At 39.2% G+C, this 23,477-nt stretch overlaps 1 protein-coding gene across 1 annotated transcript in view; it reads left to right on the top strand.

Moving 5' to 3' along the window:
- The window catches only part of LOC126236279 (serine/threonine-protein kinase ATR), a 391,469-nt gene that overhangs the window by 14,472 nt on the left and 353,520 nt on the right, over window positions 1-23,477 (top strand). Inside the window, exons 2-4 of the mRNA XM_049945439.1 lie at window positions 4,948-5,028; window positions 5,109-5,332; window positions 10,057-10,227. Coding sequence (XP_049801396.1) covers window positions 4,948-5,028; window positions 5,109-5,332; window positions 10,057-10,227 — 476 coding nt within the window. The remainder of the gene's footprint in view (window positions 1-4,947; window positions 5,029-5,108; window positions 5,333-10,056; window positions 10,228-23,477) is intronic.

Below are 23,477 nucleotides of genomic sequence, written 5' to 3'. Positions count from 1 at the left end.
ATCAAAATATCGGTTCTTGTTTAATTGTGAATTAGAAACTGTAAAAACTGAGTCTTACTGTGATTTAGCAGCACATTATTTTCCACAAGCCACGAACTTATTTCATGAACTACATTATTTGATACTGTTTCAATATTACGCACAAGATCCTTCACTATCAAGCTGGTGTCATCAGCATACAGAAATATTTTTGTATCACCTGTAATATTAGAAGCATATCATTTATATAAATAAGAAACAGCAGTGGCCCCAGCACCGACCCTTGGGGAACGCCCCACGTAACAGTGCCCCATTGGGACTGAACATCACTACCACTCTCAATATTGCGGAGAATTACCTTCTGCTTTCTGTTCTTAAAGTAAGAGGCGAACCAATTGTAAGCTACTCCCCGTACTCCATAATGGTCCAACTTCTGCAGTAATATTTTGTGGTCAACACAGTCAAAAGCCTTTGTTAAATCAAAGAAAACACCTAGCGTTCGCAACCTTTTATTTAATCCGTCCAAAACCTCACATAGAAAAGAGAATATAGCATTTTCAGTTGTTAAACCATTTCTAAAACCAAACTGAACATTTGACAGCAAATTATGTGAATTTAAATGCTCCAGTAACCTTGTATATACAACCTTCTCGATAACTTTAGCAAACACCAATGGCATAGAAATAGGTCTAAAATTGTCAACATTATCAATGTCTCCCTTTTTATAAAGTGGCCGCACTACCAAGTACTTTAATCGGTCAGGAAACCGACCACTCCTAAAGGAAAAGTTACAGATATGGCTAAGTACTGGGCTAACATACATAGAACAATACTTCAGTATTCTGCTAGATACCCCGTCATATCCATGAGAGTTCTTGGTCTTTAGTGATTTAATTATTAACTCAATCTCCCTCTTGTCAGTATCATGGAGGAGCATTTCAGGTAACAGTCTCGGAACACTTTTTTCTAAGAGAGCTATATGGTTCCCTGTTGGGACTAGGTTTCTATTTAGTTCACCTGCTATATTCAGAAAGTGATTATTAAATACTGTACATATATGTGACTTATCAGTAACATGGACATTCCCACTACACACTGATTCTATGTCCTCGACCTGTCTCTGCAGACCAGCCACTTCCTTTACGACTGACCATATGGTCTTAATTTTTTCCTGAGACTTAGCTATTCTATCTGCATACCACATACTTTTTGCCTTCCTAATAACATTTTTAAGCACCTTACAATACTGTTTGTAATGGGCTGCTGCATTTAGATTTTGACTGTTTCTAACGTTTTGATATAATTGCCACTTTGTTCTACAGGATATTCTTATCCCTCTAGTCAGCCACCCAGGCTGCCTGTTTGTGCTAGTACCCTGTTTTGAACGTTCTAATGGAAAGCAACTTTCACAGAGCACAAGAAAAGTCTTGAGAAAAGCATTATATTTATCGTCTACTGTATCAGCGCTATAAGCATCTTGCCACTCTTGTTCCTTGATAAGGTTTACAAAGGTCTCTACTGCAACTGGATCAGCTTTCCTAAACAGCTGATGACTATATTTAACACGTGTTGCAGCACAAAAATCTTGTAGAATTAAAATTTGTGCATCATGATCTGAAAGGCCATTCACCTTTTTGCTAACAGAATGCCCTTCTAGTAATGAGGAATGAACAAAATTGTTGTCTATGGTTGTTCTACTGTTCCCTTGCACTCTCGTTGGAAAGAATACGGTTTGCATAAGATTATATGAATTAAGGTGGTCTACCAGCATCCTCTTCCTTGCACAATCACTTATACAATTAATATTGAAGTCACCACATATAACTAACTTTTTGTATTTCCTATAAAGTTAACCATGAACCTCCTCTAGCTTTAACAAAAATGTTGTGGAATCGGAGTCTGGGGATCTATAAATAACAACAGTAAGAAGTTTAGCTCCGTTAAATTTAACCACATCTGCACAACATTCAAACGCCTTTTCAGTGCAGTACTTTGAAACATCAATTGACTCAAATGGGATGCCGTTTTTCACATACTTGGCTATTCCCCCACACCGCAAAGAGCTCCTCGAAAAGCTGCCAGCCAACCTGTATCCTGGTAAAGGAAGCCTCTGAATTATCTCCTTATTTAAGAAGTGTTCAGATATACCAATAATTTCAGAGTCAACATCTATAAGCAGTTCACTAACTTTATCTCTAATACCTTGTATATTTTGATGAAATTACTAATTCCCTCATTACTCGGATACCTAAGCTTTGTCAAAAATGGTTCCTTTGTTAGAGAGACTTCCCTTAAGCAGGAATACCTGTCAGCTGACTTCAATCTAAAAAAGGTGCAGCTCTAACACCCACTACTGCAGGAATTTGCCCAACTATGCTGTCACCTATAAGCTTTGCCAACATCCCCTTCCCATACCTGTTGAGGTGCAGGCCATGTCTAGTGAAACCCGTCCTGCTGATAGACTCCACTGACACCACTGAAATGTAACCTATGCTTTCTGTCATCAGCGCACCCCCAAGTATCATGTTATTACGCCTGACAGCTGTATTAAGATGAGGCCGATCGTGACGCTGAAACAGTTCCACGAAATGCACATTCGTGTTGCCAGTCTGAGTGGCTATCTTTTCCAGGTCACCATCTATGTCATACTCCCCACCCCTATCAATACTATTACCAGCCCCACCCACAATCACTACCTGATCCTCTTTAGTAAAATCCCTACATAACCCCCCTATGTTAACAGTCACCTGAGCCAATCCTACATTAGGCTTCACAATGCTGGTGAACTGGTACTCACTCCCCAGCACTTCCTGCAACTGCTGGCCTACACCTCTGCCATGATAACTACCTAACAGCAGAACCTTCTTCTTCCTCTTCAACTTTGCAACTGTGCTAGCCACCGTAGCTACTGAGGTCTGCTGCATACTTCCTACATCTATAGCTACTAGAGATTCCTCTCCACTAGACTCTGACAGTTGATAATATCTATTGTAAACACCAATAGTAAAACTATCCGAAAATCTTCTTCTCCTAGCAGATCTCTTGCCAACAGCCAGCTCCCATTCCCCAACCCCCTTCTCCCTCCTCATCCTATCTAGCTCCTCCTGTGCGTTTTTCAACTGCCCCTGAAGGGTGCAGATCTTATGCTCCTGCTCCTCTATTAACTTACTCTTGCTACATAACCTGCAGTTCCAGGAGAGGATCTCACCAGAATGCCCACTGGCTTCCCCACTGCATTCCCCCCAGTGAAAATACTTCGCACAAGTCTCACACCGCAATCCACCACTCACGAACCTACGGCAAAGCCCACACTTCTCACTCATGGAAAAATTTTACTTTTTCTAAGTTCCGCTACTAGAATAAGATGATGTTAAAAACCTGACTACAATAATCACAAACTTACTCTACAAGGGAAGTAACTACTATTATTAACAGTATTAATAAACAACAAATGTGAATATAACAAAAGACTAATACAGAAAGAGAATCAAACGTCTAATGACACAGTAACGAAGCTGACAACAGTTCCCAAAAGGTTCTTCTGAAATTATTTCACCAGAAAACACACAAACTCTGGTTGAAGACTACTAAAGTTCCTAAATAAACCACTATACACAAACAATTAATTAGTACTTAGCTTTCGATGCACCGCTACAGCTGCAACTGGTCAGCGCAGAATGTAAACACAGGTAAGAGGTTACGTTGCTCGATACGAAACACTCACAAATATCAGGTCACAACACAAGAAAGGCAGAGGTGAATGAAGAAACTACTAATAAGTCACTTATATAGTAAATATTATCACAAAAACCGTTAAAATATGTATCTGAAACCTAAAAATATATAAAAACTTGGAGAGCGATCTCACATGCAGTCACTCGCTTCTTTAGAGCCAATGGGATAAGGCTACATTTTTATTGAGTAATATCTTATTATGTATAACTAGGTTGTTTGAGATTGTAACAAATACTACCCATCATACATTAATGTACACAGATGAGCCAACACTTTATGATTGCCTGCTTAATAGCATGTTGCTCCATCCTTGAAATGCAATACGGCAATAGTTCTGCACTGAATGGATTTGAAAAGTCCTTCATAGGTTTTTACAGGTATTTGGCACCAAATGTCCTTGCACAGGTCACACCACTCTTGGTAATTACAGGATGGTCGTTTGGGGCTTGGATCTAGTGTCCAGTAGCATCCATTATGTGTTCCATTGGGTTCAGATCAGGCAAATTTGGTGGCCAAGACATGAATACGAGTTAACTATCATGCTCTTCAGGCTACTGCGGCTTGATTCTAGCCCTGTGACACAAACATTTATCCTGCTGGAAGATGCTTTTGCTGCCAGGGAAGACATCAACCATGGGGGAGGGAGGTAGTTTCTGACATAACTCGAATCATTTTGGACTATATGCAGCAAACAGTTAATCAAGTACTAAAGTATGTGTAGAAAACACCGAAAATGCTATGTAAGTTTCTGTCTCTTAATTTAACTTGACAAGTAATGCAGTAGCCAAAACTGACAGAAATAGGTCTGAGTCATGTTTTTAAACATCTATGTATTGTGCTGTAACAGTTGTATTGACAGTTTTCACACTGAATTTGATCTCTGTGATTCCAAAAGTTAATGAGTGATAGGTAGGTTTATACCTAACTTAAGCATTGAATGTTAATGAAAATAAAGCTCTGTCAGATATAGTGTGAACAATACATACAAATAATTGTATGTGTTGATATAAACACTTATTTTGTTTCATAATGTTCCGCGTTGCGTTAATTGGCAGTTTATTCACATATATGTCCGTTTTCTTTTCAACGGAAACTTCATTTTCCTGTTCTCTCAACATTCTAAGTGGTATTCAGTACAGAATTTATCACAGTGTACTTCACAGCTTTGTATCAAATTTCCTGTTTATGATTTTGTGCTAATTTCATATTTTGACAAACAATTTTTGTTTGCAGTGAAACATGGGATGGAGACTCAGCTGATGTTGATGATGATGAATCTGTAATAACAAGAAGAATCAGTAGGAATTCTGGAGAGTTTGTATCAATTACTTCAAATTATACATGTGGTGTTTCTTTCTTTTCCTCTATAACCTGTCTGTGACTTCTGCTTGCAGTCCTGTTTGCACAAATGAAAGTGTTATCCTTCGACATGATCGTGCGTGGAAGACAATTAATGAACCAGTGAAAACAATATATAAAAACCTAGATAAAAATCAAGCTCATGTAAAGTCATTTTTGAAGTACCTGCTTGACAACAAAAAGAATCTTGTGAAGTATTTTGTTCCTAATCAAAAATGTTGTAAGGAGCACTATTCTGCTATGGTTAAAAACTGTTCAGGTGTGTAGTCTGTCACATAAATTTATCATAGTGTATGTTTTTTGTGTAAAATTTTATTGATATCAGTATAGAAAATGGAAAATTTTAGTTTTGGCATACATAATGCAATTATGATGGTGAGCCTGCAAATTTAGTTATATTTGTTTAAATATTCAGCTTTATTCCTTGTCAGAATTGTCCAAGCAATATTGAAATTTCAGATGTCATTGTAAATTTGATTTATGCTGATAAAACAATAGCATTGTGTAAGATTTGGGGTGTGTTGAAACCAGTTAGGAAGAAAGCAATTGTGCAGGGGATACACCACTATGCTATTTTTGTAATGAATGCTGTAAAAGAGGACACAAAAGAAAAATATTGCTCTAAAGTTTTTAAATGTTAATCAGTTGTCACAAGCAATTAACATCAAGTGTCAGAACAGATGTTCTTCTGTCAAAGGTTATGACTATTGGAAGCAGCGAGTGAAGTGTTGTTCTCAGTGGGAGAGAAATGTTGGGTATGTGAATGTAGATGCAGGTTATAGGAAGACACTGATATAAGAATTGTCCTGTATGGAAGAAACACGTTTGTTTTGCAGAAAGACAAAAATAACAGAATAGGCATTTCTAGTTGGAAAGCAAAGTAAGGAAGGGAAAATATACATAAAGATGGATAACTAAAATGGTCATCTTGAACTGAGTGAGTACAGGATGGAAAGTGAATATAGAAAGGAGAATGAGAACAATCTTGGGAATGAAACCAAGCAGAGTGGCAGGAGGTGGGGGATAGATAAATGGAAAGTACTCAGGTGGATGAGAATTGGAAAAGTTAGGGTTAGTGCAGATTCAGTTATGGGACATTGATTTGTTACACCAGGGAAGTCAACTTGTGACACACATTTTAATTACATTGCAAGAGAAACTACATGTTGGTAGTTGCTTTTCGTGTTGTATGTGTTCATTTATTTTAATCAGTAACCTCTTTTCAGGCTTAGTCATATAGCAGTTCCTCTTCAACAGATTGTCATCTCATCACAAAGATTTTAAACATTGAAGTCAGATATATGAGTGTTTAAATTACACATGAACATTATTCATCTCTGATTATTCCAGTCTGAATATTATCACATACTTTTATTCATGCAAGAACACAACTCTGTAATATGTGATGCCGATCTGCTCTCCATGAACTCAGAAGGAGAAATGGCAACATTCATTAATAAAGATATGGATTTTTAACACCAACAGTGGTGTGGCACCATTCATAGAACTCTTCAACATTTTGCACTCCATCTATGTGATGTATAAACATGACGCTGAAAGTTTTCACCCTACAAACTGCACACATCAAATAATGGCCTGGGTTGTTGTGCTGAAGCAGTTACTGAAATTGTACATGTTATTTCCAAAAGTTGCTAGTTAAGTTTACATCAATAAACTGTTGATGATAATCAGGGTGTATACGACCCGGGAAATCCGGGAAAGACCTGGAAATTTTTTCATCTGGGAGAAAACCGGGAAAAACCCGGGAATTTTTCGGAATTCCAGGAATTTTTCATTGTTTTAGCTTTCAGTTAAATTTTTGTAATTTTGACTGGTAAAAATTGATTCTGTAGCAAAGAATGTTACTGTATCCTGCTACTGGAGAATGATACTGTAGCAATAAAATGTGAACGAAAGGAAAAAAAAAAATAAAACTTTAGTGGCAAAGGAAACGTGCCATTTGCAACAACAAAACACTGTGCACGCACAAGCGTCTGCAAACAGCAAAAGTATGTCAAAGGCCTTAGGGCGAAGACTATGTAATACTTCGTAGCAATAACCTGCTTTCTATGAGCACGACGTCACAACGGTTTACATTAGGTTCGTTTGACCAGTTGCCATCGGGCTCTTGCGCATGCCCAGTTGACTCGAATATGAGCAATACCTTCTCCCGCTTCCCGCTACTTGAAGTGTGGCTGTTGGCTGTATCGACAGTAAATAGCAAGCAGCCAGATGCTAACGAGAAAAATTTTTCTCACGCGCCCTAGCTGCCAGATTCATGCATACGCAGAGTTCTCTGAGTTGTAGTGAGGAGGGAGTTAGTCTCCACCTGACTCCTGTTTACATTAAGTGATTTCGCTTTTTCATCTTCCTTTACAGCTCCCACGTCAAATGAAAACCAAACGGATTTCTGTGGCCAGGAGCTATCAATTGAATTATAATACATTCACATAATTATGGAGGGCAAAAATATATTATTAGTTTCAGTTTTCTGATTTTATTTTATTTCCAAATTGTTAGCCGCCAAGCATTTGTTGCCTTGCAGAACAATGAAGTTATTTTTGTCAGTTTGCTAAAGAAATTTGGCTTTATTAATCTTTCCGCTGAGGTAATCAATTTATTTGAAGCGAAGTGTTTCGTTCCACAGTTTTGGCTAGTTCCAACTGTTCCCTGAATTTCAAGTGCATGTTTTCATCTTCTGCCATGTATGGCATTATGCCATAATAAAAAACCAAATATGATGTACTACAGTAGTGGTACTCCAAGAAAATTTAAATACCAAAAACCACACTGAAAAGCTTAATATCACTGTCAATCTCGAAAAAACCAATGTGCACGTCAAGCCGAATTATGCATTTTAGTATGGTTTACGAAATTTCGATGCTCTTGGAGTATCCTCTGATGTCCTGTTTCTTTTGTGGCGTAATGTTAGCTCTCTTAGTTCAAATGGCTCTGTGCACTATGGGACTTGACATCTGAGGTCATCAGTCCCCTAGAACTTAGAACTACCTAAACCTAACTAACCTAAGGACAGCACACACATCCATGCCCGAGGCAGGATTCGAACCTGTGACTGTACCGGTCTCGCGGTTCCAGACTGAAGTGCCTAGAACCGCTCGGCCACTTGGCCGGCGGTCTCTTAGTGCTTTATACATACGAACATGCGGGCTTCCTACACCACTGCAGCTGCGCACCCGCAATAGCGCCTGTTTTCTGGCGCTCTCTGGCAACTGCTAAATCGAATCTATGTAGTCTTGGGATAGTATTGTGAATGGTGGTTCGAAAAGTGTTACTTTCAAAGTAAATTTCTTTTTACGCAAGATGAATTATGTTAACTGTGAGGAAGTGGGATAAATTTCTTAAATCGCAGAGCGTTTAAAACTGAACACTTTGAGGACCAGCCACGTAGAAGAATTTCGAGCCCCGAAGACCAGACATTTATGATATTATTTTAAATTTACTGGCACATTTGTGTGACAAAGTATAACACACACAAAATAGAGCAATATTACACGTGAAAGTGTAGCTTCTCTTGTAGTTCTATTAATCATTGAGACCAATATTATATGTGAAAGATTAGCTTTTCTTGTAGCTATACTATGCATGTAAACCATTAACTTTTCCTCTTTGTGTATTCACTCTACGTAACAATGATCTTGCTATTGGCTGACTACATCACGTGTCCTATGCTCTGAATATCTGCTGTCATCGGCTGGCAACACCACATGGCATGAGGTATGACTGGCTTACAAAAGGACATTGCAATCTCGATTTCAACGCTCCGGAAACTAACGTGCTGTGTTTGGTGCTATTCGAATTTATACTTTCGTAATACGAAAATATGCAGCGTATATGTTGCTGCACATCAGAGGTCTTTCAAAAACTTCTCTCCTTTTTTTTTTCATCAATAGTCGCTCCAAAACTTCTCTCCCCTGATTTTTTTTTTTTTTTTTTCCGGGGAAGTTCTACGCTAGTGTATAAAACGTTAATCATTCAAAGGAGTGATAAGTTTTACAGTTCCAAAGGAAAAATCTACAGAAAACCGAATGTCACTTAGCATTGAAAAAGTGTATTTTTGCCCGGGAAAAAGTATGTTTTTTAAACGGGATATCCGGGAAAAATCCGGTAATTTTTTTTCCTTGTCCACGTATACACCCTGATAATGTATATGATTAGAAAATGGTAATTTCCACTTGGAACAGTGAACAATTATTGTAGCAAAGCTGCTGTATAATATACTTATGTACATGTATAGTTTTATCTTTGAGTGCTGTGAAATGTGTTTAAAAGGGTTGGGTTAAGAAATAATGTGTAGGTGAATGATATGAGTCTATCAACTGGATCAGTGACAATGAAAAAAGAAACAAAGGGAGATGAAAATGCAAAGAAGTAAACATGGGGGAGACTAAATGGGACTGGATTGGGGAACAGACAGGAAATGAATGTAAATGCTATGAACAATAATTAATATTGGTGATGGAATTTTGTTTTTCATGTGCTCCAAATTGTTCTCACTTTGTGCTCAAAATTATCTTAAGTTATGGCCCATGATGTGAGCTGCGAGATATTTGTTAGTCAATAAAAGTGTTTGCTTCTTCAGCAGAGGTATATTTGTTTTAGTAGTATTGGGTGTTTAAGGAGTCAGATAAGGATTTATGGACTATGTATGATCCTCTTTTTTTTTTTTCTCTTAAGAACTCTGGGTGAAGAAAGAGCAGGGGAGGGCAACGTATTTTCATGGTAATGGACATTGCATTCACGGGCCAGACTGTGCTGTTTCTCTGATGCCAGGGATGGCTCAGTGTGAGCAGAGTAGTGGATGGGTTGTTCTTCTGCAGAGAAGGCTTTTTGTCTTGTAGAAGGAAGGGAAACAAAATTGGAGAAAAGATAAAATGCTAAAAGAGGACACAGCATATAAGTAGATTTATGTAACATTTAATACCTACATATTACTGTGGAATATAGTTAATTTTATTTTTGTAGTGTTCAATATGTGGATGTTTGGAAGACTCTTCCACATGTTGGGGCAACCAAGGTTATCTATAATTCACAAGCTGATTGTAACTAGTCAGATCGAAATACTAGATATGCTTGTGGCAGAACATCCTGCTCTTGCCATGGAATTGGTGCAGGAATATATCTTTTGTCTCCAAGGTAATTAATTTCTTTTCACTCTGTATTATTACAACTTATGTAAATTGGAGTGTAATCTGTTATCTAACAAATGATTAGTACACATATCACTAAAAAATAATATTTTTGTTTTTAGTCTAAATATAATTGTTCTTCATGGACTTAGCAAAGATTTTTGCTTTGTTTACTCTCTCCTCTTTTGTTTGTACACACCTTGTTTCTGTGGAACTGGCTGTGACCAGTCTGTCTTCAGTTACAAACATGCACTTACTTCAATAAAAGCATATCACTGAGTTATGGAAATAAAAGGAACTTACTGAGTTTTGCAAATTAAAAAAAAAAAAAAAAAAAGAAAGGTGCTCTTGTGCTGATCATGAGATAACTGGGATGTAATGGCTGTAAGTACTAGTCTAAATGGTTACAGTTAACTAAGTCACCATGCATAAAATAAATGATTTTTCTTCCTTCAGTGAAGGTAATAGTTTGAGTGTCAGTTGGTTCAGAAAGTGATGGTTCGGAGTTTAAAATCTGATCAAATGACACAGCAGTCATTATAATAATGTGTTACACCCTTCAGAACTATTTGTTTTTAGAAAGCAGTGGTGGCATATTCTCAGATGAAAATATTAATGACAGATGGCAGTGAAAGGGGCATGTAAATATTGCCACGAGCTGTGCTGCATGCAAAGTAGAGTAACGGGTAGTGTAGCTGCTTCGCATGCTGCAGTTTACCAGTTCAAATCTGTGCACCTTAGGCTTGTTATTTAGTATTTATCGCTTCTGGAAGGTTCTCGAAATTTTGTATGTTTGTAGTGTTTGCCTTTTATGGAATATACGGTGTTTATATAGAGCAGCACATTCCTTCCAGGAAACAGTTCTGTTGTGGCTGTACGATGGTGTCTGTAATAAATGTGTTTTTGGTGCTAAGTGTTGTATTTCGTTGATGACCGTGCTTCCAGATTTGGACTTAATTGTTGTTACTTTGTAATGTTGATGGGTCTACATTACTGTGGCTCAAGCTAGGCAACATAAAAGCTGTTGCCTACACAGACAAGAACTTTAATACAGGCAGTACATCATTCCAAAGATCCTTATATTCAGGAAAATTATGGATTCCAAAGTAGCAGTAAGTCAGCTGCATATGAGGCATCCATCAGTGTTTCCAGGAGGTGATGGTGAGGACTTGATGTAATGGCTGAAAGGATTTGACCAAGTCACCGAATACGAGGGTGAGTCAAATGAAAACCATCAATATTTTTTAAAATATTATTTATTGTGCAGAAGTGGTACAAAGCTGTATCACTTTTCAACATAACCTCCCCCACGCTCAATGCAAGTCCTCCAGCGCTTACAAAGTGCATAAATTCCTTTAGAAAAAAATTATTTTAGTAGTTTGCGCAACCACTTGTGCACCATATGGTGTACCTCTTCATCAGAACGGAACTTCTTTCCTCTCATTGTGTCTTTGAGTGGTCCAAACATATGGAAATCACTTGGGGCAAGGTCTGGGGAATATGGTGGATGAGGAAGACACTCAAAATGCAGGTCTGTGATTGTTGCAACTGTTGTACGGGCAGTGTGGGGCCTTGCATTGTCATGTTGCAAAAGGACACCTGCTGACAACAATCCACGTCACTTTGGTTTGATTTGCAGGCCACAGATGATTTTTTAGGAGATCTGTGTATGATGCACTGGTGACAGTGGTCCCTCTAGGCATGTAATGCCCCAAAATGCCCCTTTTTTGTCCCAAAAGAGAGTCAGCATAAACTTCCCTGCTGATGGTTCCGTTCGAAACTTCTTTGGTTTTGGTGATGAGGAATGGCGCCATTCCTTGCTCGCTCTCTTCATTTCCGGTTGGTGGAAGTGAACCCAGGTTTTGTCCCCATTAACAAATCTTGCAAGGAAGCCATCACCTTCTCATTCAAAGCGCTGAAGAAGTTCTTCACAACCATCAACACATCGTTTTCTCATTTCAGGAGTCAGATGCCGTGGCACCCATCTTGCAGACACTTTGTGAAACTGGAGCACATCATGCACAGTGTGGTGTGCTGACCCATGACTAATCTGTAAACATGCTGCAAAGTCATTCAGTGTCACTCAGTGGTTTTCCTTCACTATAGCTTCAACTGCTGCAATGTTCTGTCGAGTCACAACTCTTTGTGCCTGACCTGGACGAGGAGCATCTTCCACTGAAGTCACACCATTTGTGAACTTCCTACTCCATTTGTAGACTTGCTGCTGTGACAAATGTGCATCACCATATTGAACCTTCATTTGTCGATGAATTTCAATAGGTTTTACTCCTTCACTATGCAAAAACCGAATAACAGAATGCTGTTCTTCCCTGGTGCAAGTTGCAAGTGGGGTGGCCATTTTTATACTGATACTGTGACAGTATGCGTGCATCTGTACTGAGATGCCACCTCCAGGCCATTCTGCATGCTGTTTGTAGCACGTTTACCGACTTACAGGATAACGGCACGAAATTTCAATTTGTTATTACAAATTTAAGGTTTTCATTTGACTCACCCTCGTACATAACAGGTGGGATGACGTGGCATGTTAGGTAAACTTGTACTTTGCTTCCAAAGCACAGCCCAGCATTTGTCCAGGCAAAATGAGAGGTTGACCTAGGGGGGAATGTTGACAATCAGCAGTAAGTCCACTTAGCAGATAAACGATTGAATTGAAGAACAAGGTCCAACATCATGGGGAAATGACACAGTCTTGATAGTGTGCTTGTTTGCAAACAACAACTTGTCAGAACACCTAGAAGCACACTATCAGTCAGTCATGCCAAGAAAGCCTGAGAGATGCAGACTTACAAACAGAATGTTTTGCCCCTGTGCCCCATTATGAATCCGAATATGGCAGAAGCCGACAAAATCTCACACTTGATGAAAGGAGCTGTAGAAGACATGTACCAAGCTCTTCTGGTAAAGGATGTTATGAAGACAGAGGAATTCATCATGTGGTGCCAGTGCATTGAGGAAATGCCACAGAAAAAGTCAGATAAGAGGGGTATGACCGACTCCCAAAGATGGTCCTATGGGACTTGCAGAAGGCTACTATGACCTCGGATGCTTCATATGCCAGGTAGTAAAAAAAACGATATAGCACTGTTGGTGCCATACCTCAAGAGGTAGTAGAGGATGTTGAGGAAGAGGTGTGTTGATCTTTAGCACCAATCGAACACATCTTGATGAAAGGACTCTTGTCAATTCAGAATTATGGCACAGTTGTCAAACAACAGCTCAGCATCTGACTGACTGACACAGATAAGCCAACTCCATCAAGTATAATACTTCATAGAAAAACAGACATTTGGCAGTTGGAAGACAATAAACTGGTATGTTTGCACTGTGGGCACCACGACCACCTTGTATGCTATTGTAGAGAAGGAAGAGTAGTGTTTGATGACTATGACGCTGCAAGATGCCAGCTGTCACAATTATCTTATTCACACCTCTCAGCTGCAGATGATTACACAGTGTGACTATGAGATTTGCTGTAAAACAAAAATATGTGGTGGTTATGTAGTTCAGTGCCCCGATGACAGCGGTGAAAACTATTGTGTGCTGTCACCTAACTTTCTTCTGGAGATGCAATTTTATCTGCACTTGGATGTGTTTTTTATTTTGTTGTGGTGCTTATCACATTCTGTTATTTTAAGAATATTATTGTGTAGTGGTGGGAGTAGAGGGTAGGTGGAGATAGCAACTTGAGGAAGGTAGAGGGAAGTTGCAGGTGCATCAGTCGATCAACTATCGACCATCGACTATCTCACTATGAGATCACACAGTATCTGCTCTTGATGTGTTTATATACACTAACATGAAGAATATTGTTTGTGCTTGTTGGCACATTTCTTATACTCAGCGATGTCTAGAAAGTGTGTTAATTTACCAAATCATTTTGTTATGTGTGGAACGAGTTTACAACTTAGTCTCAAAAGGCATCCCATTTTAGCAATTGTCAAAAAGGCATATGAGTTGTATTTTGAATCAAAGGTAGATGAGTGTAAGTGCTCGGCACCAAAGAACTGTTGCTCATGTTGCTGCAGATATTTAGGAGGCTGGTTGCATGGAACACACCCACCTGTCCTGTGCCATTTACTTTACGACAGTTGTGGATGGAACCTAGAGACCGCATTACAGATTGCTACTTTTATTTAACAAAAGTAAAAGGAATCTCAGTTAAATCAAAACACTCACTTTCTAATCCAAATTTAGGATCTGCAATTCGCCCCGTTCCACATTCTGATTCTCTTCCAGTTTCAAAATCACCAACAGAATGTACCTATAAGATGAAACAGACAATGATAGTGACAAACCAACAGCTTGTGAAGATCTTGAGTACATGTCATCATTTGCAGCACAGCTACAACTACAGCCATTGTTGGAGGCAGAATTGAAAATCTTGTAGGAGATCTAAATCTTTCAAAGACAAAAGTAGACTTACTTGCGTCTTGTCTTCAAGAGAAGAACCTGTTACAAGCAAACACTGCTTACAAAATTTGGAATGATTCACAATCCGGAAGAATGGTGCTTATTTATAGATTTCTTAAAGTGTAGTCTCAAAACTGTTCTTTTACACAACGGAAACGAGAAGCGATCAATACCAGTTTCCCATTCCATTCAATTAAAGGAACTCTATGAGAACATGAGGCTACACCTGAAGTATAATAGCTATTTGAATCACAAATGACCAATCTGTAGTTATCTCAAAGTTCTGGGACCTTCTGGGATTGCAAACGATTTACACAAAATATTATTGTTTCTTGTGTGACTGGGACAGTAGAGTAAGGAAAGACCATTATATAGTCAGAGAGTGGCCTTGGAGAGAAATTTTCAATCCTGGTGTAAAAAATGTGCTGCATGAGCAACTTGATGAGAAGTACAGTGTGCTGTTAGCAACACTCCATCCTAAATGGGGCTTTATGAAGAATTTTGTGAAAGCAGTGGAAAAAGGTACGAGGGTTTTCAATTTTTCACTATCTGAATTTCCTGCGATTAGTATGGCAAAAAGTAAAGAAGGAATTTTCATTGGGCCTCATCTCCATGACTCAATGTAAGATATTACATGTAAATTGAAAGGGGAAGGGGGGGAGGAAAGGGAAGGGAAGGGAAGGGATTGTTGATGTCATCTGCTTCAGGACTTTACACGGAATCAGCAGTGGGGAGTGAAAATGTCTGCTGGACAGGGATTCGAACATGGGATCTCCTGCTCACTAGGCAGTTGCGTTAACTACTGTGCCTCCTGGACACAGTGTTTACTGCAGCTGGCAGACTATATCGGCAAGCCTTGTGGCCAACCTGTACTCTCACTTAACGCCACCTATCCTCAGTCCCTTACCATGTCGTCCTTGCTCACTACTTTGAGATCCCCCAGGAGATCAGACGCAGTTGTGCATCCACACTGAAAGAGGTGAACAGTTATATGAATGCATGATGACTGTTCTTTCGGATATGTCTGAAAGAACAGACACTACATATTCATGTCATATGAAAGATATTACTTTTGAACAGTTGCTGACATATTGAGAAGTCTGCTGAGCTTGCTTTTAAAAATTTATGCTGCAATTTCTTAGGAAAAGTAAAGTCTGAGAATTACAGGGAACTGATTGAACACATGCTTGACTGTTACAAGACTATGGGGTAAAACATGTCTCTGAATTACATTTCCTTCATTCCGATTTGAATTTCTTCTCACCTAATCTTAAATGTATGAGTTACGAACATACTAAGTGATTTCACCAATGTATTAGGGAAGATAGTCACTTTTTGGCGGATTACTGCTGGACATTCCTACAAGAAATTTTACTATCCACCCACAAATGGAAAGTTTCCAGGAAAAGTTTCTAACTTTTAAGAATATTTCAAGCTTTTATTCGGCTTTTTTGTACTATTTGCATTTTATTTTATGTTTTGTAATACAAACAATTACTTTTGATGCATGGTCTGTGTGTTAATCAACTACATATTCCTCCTGTATTGTTACCGAGTCGCTCGAAAGTGATATATGTGGCATATCTTTTCCAGAGAAATGGATATGTGGTGGAATGTTTCTGATTTCATTTTCGCAATCAGCATTTAGTAAAAACCACATACTTTCATCTTGGGGCAAGGCACAAAGTTAAAATTCATTGCTCTGTGTTATAGCCTATCTGTGGGAGAAAGTCCATCACTGTACCATGTATGAAGTTGTTCCCCAATATGCCCTAGACATTTCATATCATCATACAGAGGTCCCAGCCACTCACCTAGCCACCGAATTCAGGAAAACTGAGGAAACCATCTGTGGGGCTGAGGCCACCACTTAAGAAATTCCTTAGGTGTTGACAGTTACTCAGATGTAATCGAAGTCATCATTGATGGCCAATCTATCCGGGACTAGTCGACAGAGAGGCTTCTTTTCGTGTAATGTCAAATGCCTATTGTTATCAATTAAAGTAGACTATGTTCCGTGATATGAAAGTGATTGTGCTGGATGTAACAAATGGGGAATACCTCAAACTGACAGGAACCTGTGTTACGAGAAAAGCTATTAACCTGGCATGAGTGTGGTTGGGTGCGTCATACCTGAGGTGTTTTGAAGCATTGATTATTGAGTGTCATTGTTGCCACACAAATATTGCTGTCACAGTAGTTGAAGGTAAGGGAGAGGGAGTCAAGATGCAGTGTTGAGTTTATTGTTGCGCCAGCGTCAGAGGGAGATACATGGGTGCAAAGGTGGCTAGGGTATGTCACGTCCGACCTTGTAGTCAGTGTTACATTTCTGAGCTGTCAGCAAGCTTATGAGATATATAGTTAGTTATAGTATTCTAGTATACTAGAAGTAGTTTTCTAAAACTGTTCAAATGCTAGTTCCTGTGACTCCGAGAGTGAAGAAGAGAGAGATTGTCAAAGTTTCTCAAAGAAGTGAAGGAAGTGATTTGGAGCAAGAGGGTATTTTGGATGATTTGGAAGATCTGTGTTAGTGGCTCAAAGTCATCTGAGGTATGTGCGAATTTTTATACGTCCAAAGATGATACAAAATGGATGAAGGATTGTCCTAGGCAAAGTGTTCGTATTTGTTCAGAGAATATTGTTGTCAATTCTCCAGGTGTAAAAGGTGCTGCAAAACATGCCAAAACAGAGACTGAATGTTGGAGTCTTTTTATAACAAACAGTATGTTGAACACTACACTTCCACATACAAATAATCAAATAAGGAATACCAGGGGAAAAATCCAGAAATTAAAGGGCAGTACCACATGAACGGTGCAACTTTGAAGGATTTGAAGGCATTTATGACACTTCTGTATATAGTGGGCTTAAAACACTTAAATAGACAAAACTTGAATAGTTTGTGGCGTTTGGATGGTACTGGAACTGCAATCTTTCAGACTACAATGTCACTCAGAAGCTTTAGTTTCTCCAAAATTGTTTGAGATTCGATGATAAGAACACCAGGGCCGAAAGGAAAAAGTCTGATAATTTGGCCGCCAGAAGATATATTTTTGATAATTTTATTGAAAATATTCAACAACACTGTATGTTGTCTGAGAACCTTACTATTGATGAGATACTGTTATCTTTCCGAGGGAGATTCCTTTTCGTGTATACGTGCCAAACAAATCAGTCGAATATGGCTCTTGTAGATGCTAAGACATTCTATGTCCTCAAACTGGAAGTATACTCGGGAAACAACCACCAGGACCTTACCACCTTAGTAATAAAGTATATGATATTGTAAAACTGTTTAGTGGAGCCAGTAACGAAAACAAATAGGAATCCATCTTTTGAAAGAACATTCAGTTTCTTATGTCGGCACAGTCTGTAAAAACAAGACCAATGTATCTGAGATTTTCAGAAAAGAAACAGAAGTATATAGTTTTTGATTTGGATTCCAGAATGACGTTACATTGGTATCCTACGTAACTAAAAAAAATAAAGTTGTGCTGGTTATGTCAACTTCACACCATGATAAAAACAGACCAATCGACAGGTGATAAAAAGAAAACCAGAAATGCAAGTAAAGCCGGAGTCAGTGTCACAGATATACTGAGTGCTGCTTATGATGTTATCTGCAACAGCAAATGTTGGCCTATGACAATTTTTTATGGTATACTCAATATGACTGCCATAAATGCCATCAAAGTCTACAGAGAAAATAACGAAGGTGACAAAACAAGCATGAAGCATCAAGATTTCATGCCTAATTTAGGTTTGAATCTGATAAATGGCAGTCTTCGCACCAGCAGATAAGGGAACGCATATGTCTTCCAAGGGAAATTCGAAAGAGGATTACTGATCAACTGGGAGAAATTTCATCGCCAGAGAGAGAGAGAGAGAGAGAGAGAGAGAGAGAGAGAGAGAGAGAGAGAGAGAGAGACTGGTAGGCATGTCAGGTGTGGCGACTGTACTGGGGGTGGAAAAAAAACCAAGAAAAGGACACGAAAACAGTACGTTGTTCGCAGTCTGAGAAGCCAATATGTATGGAACACGCAATTTCCATTTACGGAGAATGTGCTGATTTGTAGGTGTAATGTTGGTGCTGAGCTAATTGATCTCGTAAGACTTTTTATTTTCTTTGTCTGTTTTATAATTAGAAGATAATATCATTATGTGTTCTTCCCCCATGAACCATGGACCTTGCCGTTGGTGGGGAGGCTTGTGTGCCTCAGCGATACAGATGGCCGTACCGTAGGTGCAACCACAACGGAGGGGTATATGTTGAGAGGCCAGACAAACATGTGGTTCCTGAAGAGGGGCAGCAGCCTTTTCAGTAGTTGCAGGGGCAACAGTCTGGATGATTGACTGATCTGGCCTTGTAACATTAACCAAAACGGCCCTGCTGTGCTGGTACTGCAACGGCTGAAAGCAAGGATAAACTACAGCCGTAATTTTTCCCGAGGACATGCAGCTTTACTGTATGGATAAATGATGATGGCGTCCTCTTGGGTAAAATATTCCGGAGGTAAAATAGTCCCCAATTCGGATCTCCGGGCGGGGACTACTCAAGAGGACGTCGTTATCAGGAGAAAGAAAACTGGCATTCTACGGATCGGAGTGTGGAATGTCAGATCCCTTAATCGGGCAGGTAGGTTAGAAAATTTAAAAAGGGAAATGGATAGGTTAAAGTTAGATATAGTGGGAATTAGTGAAGTTCGGTGGCAGCAGGAACAAGACTTTTGGTCAGGTGATTGCAGGGTTATAAATACAAAATCAAATAGGGGTAATGCAGGAGTAGGTTTAATAATGAATAAAAAAATAGGAGTGCGGGTTAGCTACTACAAACAGCATAGTGAACACATTATTGTGGCCAAGATAGACACAAAGCCGATGCCTACTACAGTAGTACAAGTTTATATGCCAACTAGCTCTGCAGATGATGAAGAAATTGATGAAATGTATGACGAGATAAAAGAAATTATTCAGGTAGTGAAGGGAGACGAAAATTTAATAGTCATGGGTGACTGGAATTCGTCAGTAGGAAAAGGGAGAGAAGGAAACATAGTAGGTGAATATGGATTGGGGGAAGAAATGAAAGAGGAAGCCGCCTTGTAGAATTTTGCACAGAGCATAACTTAATCATAGCTAACACTTGGTTCAAGAATCATAAAAGAAGGTTGTATACCTGGAAGAATCCTGGAGATACTAATAGGTATCAGATAGATTATATAATGGTAAGACAGAGATTTAGCAACCAGGTTTTAAATTGTAAGACATTTCCAGGGGCAGATGTGGATTCTGACCACAATCTATTGGTTACGAACTGCAGATTGAAACTGAAGAAACTGCAAAAAGGTGGGAATTTAAGGAGATGGGACCTGGATAAACTGAAAGAACCAGAGGTTGTACAGAGTTTCAGGGAGAGCATAAGGGAACAATTGACAGGAATGGGGGAAAGAAATACAGTAGAAGAAGAATGGGTAGCTCTGTGGGATGAAGTAGTGAAGGCAGCAGAGGATCAAGTAGGTAAAAAGACGAGGGCTAATAGAAATCCTTGGGTAACAGAAGAAATATTGAATTTAATTGATGAAAGGAGAAAATATAAAAATGCAGTAAATGAAGCAGGCAAAAGGGAATACAAACGTCTCAAAAATGAGATCGACAGAAAGTGCAAAATGGCTAAGCAGGGATGGCTAGAGGACAAATGTAAGGATGTAGAGGCTTGTCTCACTAGGGGTAAGATAGATACTGCCTACAGGAAAGTTAAAGAGACCTTTGGAGAGAAGAGAACCACTTGTATGAATATCAAGAGCTCAGATGGCAACCCAGTTCTAAGCAAAGAAGGGAAGGCAGAAAGGTGGAAGGAGTATATAGAGGGTTTATACAAGGGCGATGTACTTGAGGACAGTATTATGGAAATGGAAGAGGATGTAGATGAAGATGAAATGGGAGATACGATACTGCGTGAAGAGTTTGACAGAGCACTGAAAGACCTGAGTCGAAACAAGGCCCCGGGAGTAGACAACATTCCATTAGAACTACTGACGGCCTTGGGAGAGCCAGTCATGACAAAACTCTACCATCTGGTGAGCAAGATGTATGAGACAGGCGAAATACCCACAGACTTCAAGAAGAATATAATAATTCCAATCCCAAAGAAAGCAGGTGTTGACAGATGTGAAAATTACCGAACTATCAGTTTAATAAGTCACAGCTGCAAAATACTAACGCGAATTCTTTACAGACGAATGGAAAAACTGGTAGAAGCGGACCTCGGGGAAGATCAGTTTGGATTCCGTAGAAATGTTGGAACACGTGAGGCAATACTAACCTTACGACTTATCTTAGAAGAAAGATTAAGAAAAGGCAAACCTACGTTTCTAGCATTTGTAGACTTAGAGAAATCTTTTGACAACGTTAACTGGAATACTCTCTTTCAAATTCTGAAGGTGGCAGGGGTAAAATACAGGGAGCGAAAGGCTATTTACAATTTGTACAGAAACCAGATGGCAGTTATAAGAGTCGAGGGGCATGAAAGGTTGGTTGGTTGTTTGGGGGAAGAGACCAAACAGCGAGGTTATCGGTCTCATAGGGTTAGGGAAGGATGGGGAAGGAAGTCGGCCGTGCCCTTTCAAAGGAACCATCCCGGCATTTGCCTGGAGCGATTTAGGGAAATCACAGGCATGAAAGGGAAGCAGTGGTTGGGAAAGGAGTGAGACAGGGTTGTAGCCTCTCCCCGATGTTATTCAATCTGTATATTGAGCAAGCAGTTAAGGAAACAAAAGAAAAATTCGGAGTAGGTATTAAAATTCATGGAGAAGAAGTAAAAACTTTGAGGTTCGCCGATGACATTGTAATTCTGTCAGAGACAGCAAAGGACTTGGAAGAGCAGTTGAACGGAATGGACAGTGTCTTGAAAGGAGGATATAAGATGAACATCAACAAAAGCAAAACGAGGATAATGGAATGTAGTCAAATAAAATCGGGTGATGCTGAGGGAATTAGATTAGGAAATGAGACACTTAAAGTAGTAAAGGAGTTTTGCTATTTAGGGAGTAAAATAACTGATGATGGTCGAAGTAGAGAGGATATAAAATGTAGACTGGCAATGGCAAGGAAATCGTTTCTGAAGAAGAGAAATTTGTTAACATCGAGTATAGATTTAAGTGTCAGGAAGTCGTTTCTGAAAGTATTTGTATGGAGTGTAGCCATGTATGGAAGTGAAACATGGACGATAACCAGTTTGGACAAGAAGAGAATAGAAGCTTTCGAAATGTGGTGCTACAGAAGAATGCTGAAGATAAGGTGGGTAGATCACGTAACTAATGAGGAGGTATTGAATAGGATTGGGGAGAAGAGAAGTTTGTAGCACAACTTGACTAGAAGAAGGGATCGGTTGGTAGGACATGTTTTGAGGCATCAAGGGATTACAAATTTAGCATTGGAGGGCAGCGTGGAGGGTAAAAATCGTAGAGGGAGACCAAGAGATGAATACACTAAGCAGATTCAGAAGGATGTAGGTTGCAGTAGGTACTAGGAGATGAAGAAGCTGGCACAGGATAGAGTAGCATGGAGAGGTGCATGAAACCATTCTCAATTAATTAATCAAAAAAACTAGGTTTGTTTGAATTTTGTATGAAAAAATATTAAACTTCTGAAACTTATACTTTTTCTGAGAAATATACACTTCACCCAAAAAAAAGGTTTAATATCTTAAACATAGTATTTTACTTACTCATCTGTTTAATAGACACCATTATTAATATCCCATACACGATTATAGTATCAAAAATTGGTTATCAGAGTTTCGGGTATCTCATACCCACCACATAGGTAGTGTAACAATTTTTCACCTCATTCACTCCGGGTTAATGACAGAATGCAGACTTTTGAATTATTATTATTATTATTATTTTTTTTTTTTTTTTTTTTTTTAGAATGTTGCCATAATGTCTTTCTTGGATGTAGTTTATGATAGGCTTCACAAGTAGTCGTTATCTCACCTTCATCAATGGGACAAGCTCCAGTTATCACTCGAGATGCTCAATTAGAATGTGAAACTTTCATCAATTGCTAAGAGCTACTCAGGCTCACAAAAGTAATCTATATACCAATGACAACCATAAGCGCCAGAGGCAGTCAGTGGGGACTTTGGGTCACTAATTGTCATGAGCAGCCACCACTCACCTCTAAAAGTATGTGCATAGAAACAGCTGAGACAGTTCTGGATGGGCAGCTCAGTGGCATTGACAAAGACTTATGCTCGACTACCACGACAGACAACCCAGTGGAGGAAGGTACTATTGAACTGCCAGTAGGATATGGCCTCACTAAGAAACAACATTGGTGAGTGTTAGCCATTCTTTGTCAGTTTTCAGATGCTTTCAAATCCAAAGTGGAGAAAAAACAAACCACGCAGGCCACAATAAAGCACCGTGTCAACACTGGGGATAATTTATCAACTAACATGGCTGAACAATGAATAATCTGAGAGAAAGTGGAGAAGATGCTGCAAGATGACATCATGGAACCTTCCTTATTTTACTCCTGTGGTTCTTGTGAAGAAGGATCAGTGTGCGATTTGCAGGGGGGGATGGGCGGATTTCCCCCCCTCTGCATCAGACCATCCCCTCCTCTGGTTTTAGTTTTTGCATCCCAACCTGGGATGTTTATTTCCCACGCACTGGAGTAAAACTTTACATATAATTTAAATTTGTGGAGCCGAACACTGAAAGTTTTTAATAAGTCTTACTATTAACATGTTTCAGTTTTCTATCATCAGAATAAGTACAGCTTTTCGCAAATGTGCCTCTACTTTTTGAATTCCCCTCGCAT

This window comes from Schistocerca nitens, chromosome 2 (genome assembly GCF_023898315.1).
Source record: "Schistocerca nitens isolate TAMUIC-IGC-003100 chromosome 2, iqSchNite1.1, whole genome shotgun sequence".
In the NCBI taxonomy this organism is placed as follows: domain Eukaryota; kingdom Metazoa; phylum Arthropoda; class Insecta; order Orthoptera; family Acrididae; genus Schistocerca; species Schistocerca nitens.
This window is presented reverse-complemented; position numbering and strand designations above follow the sequence as displayed.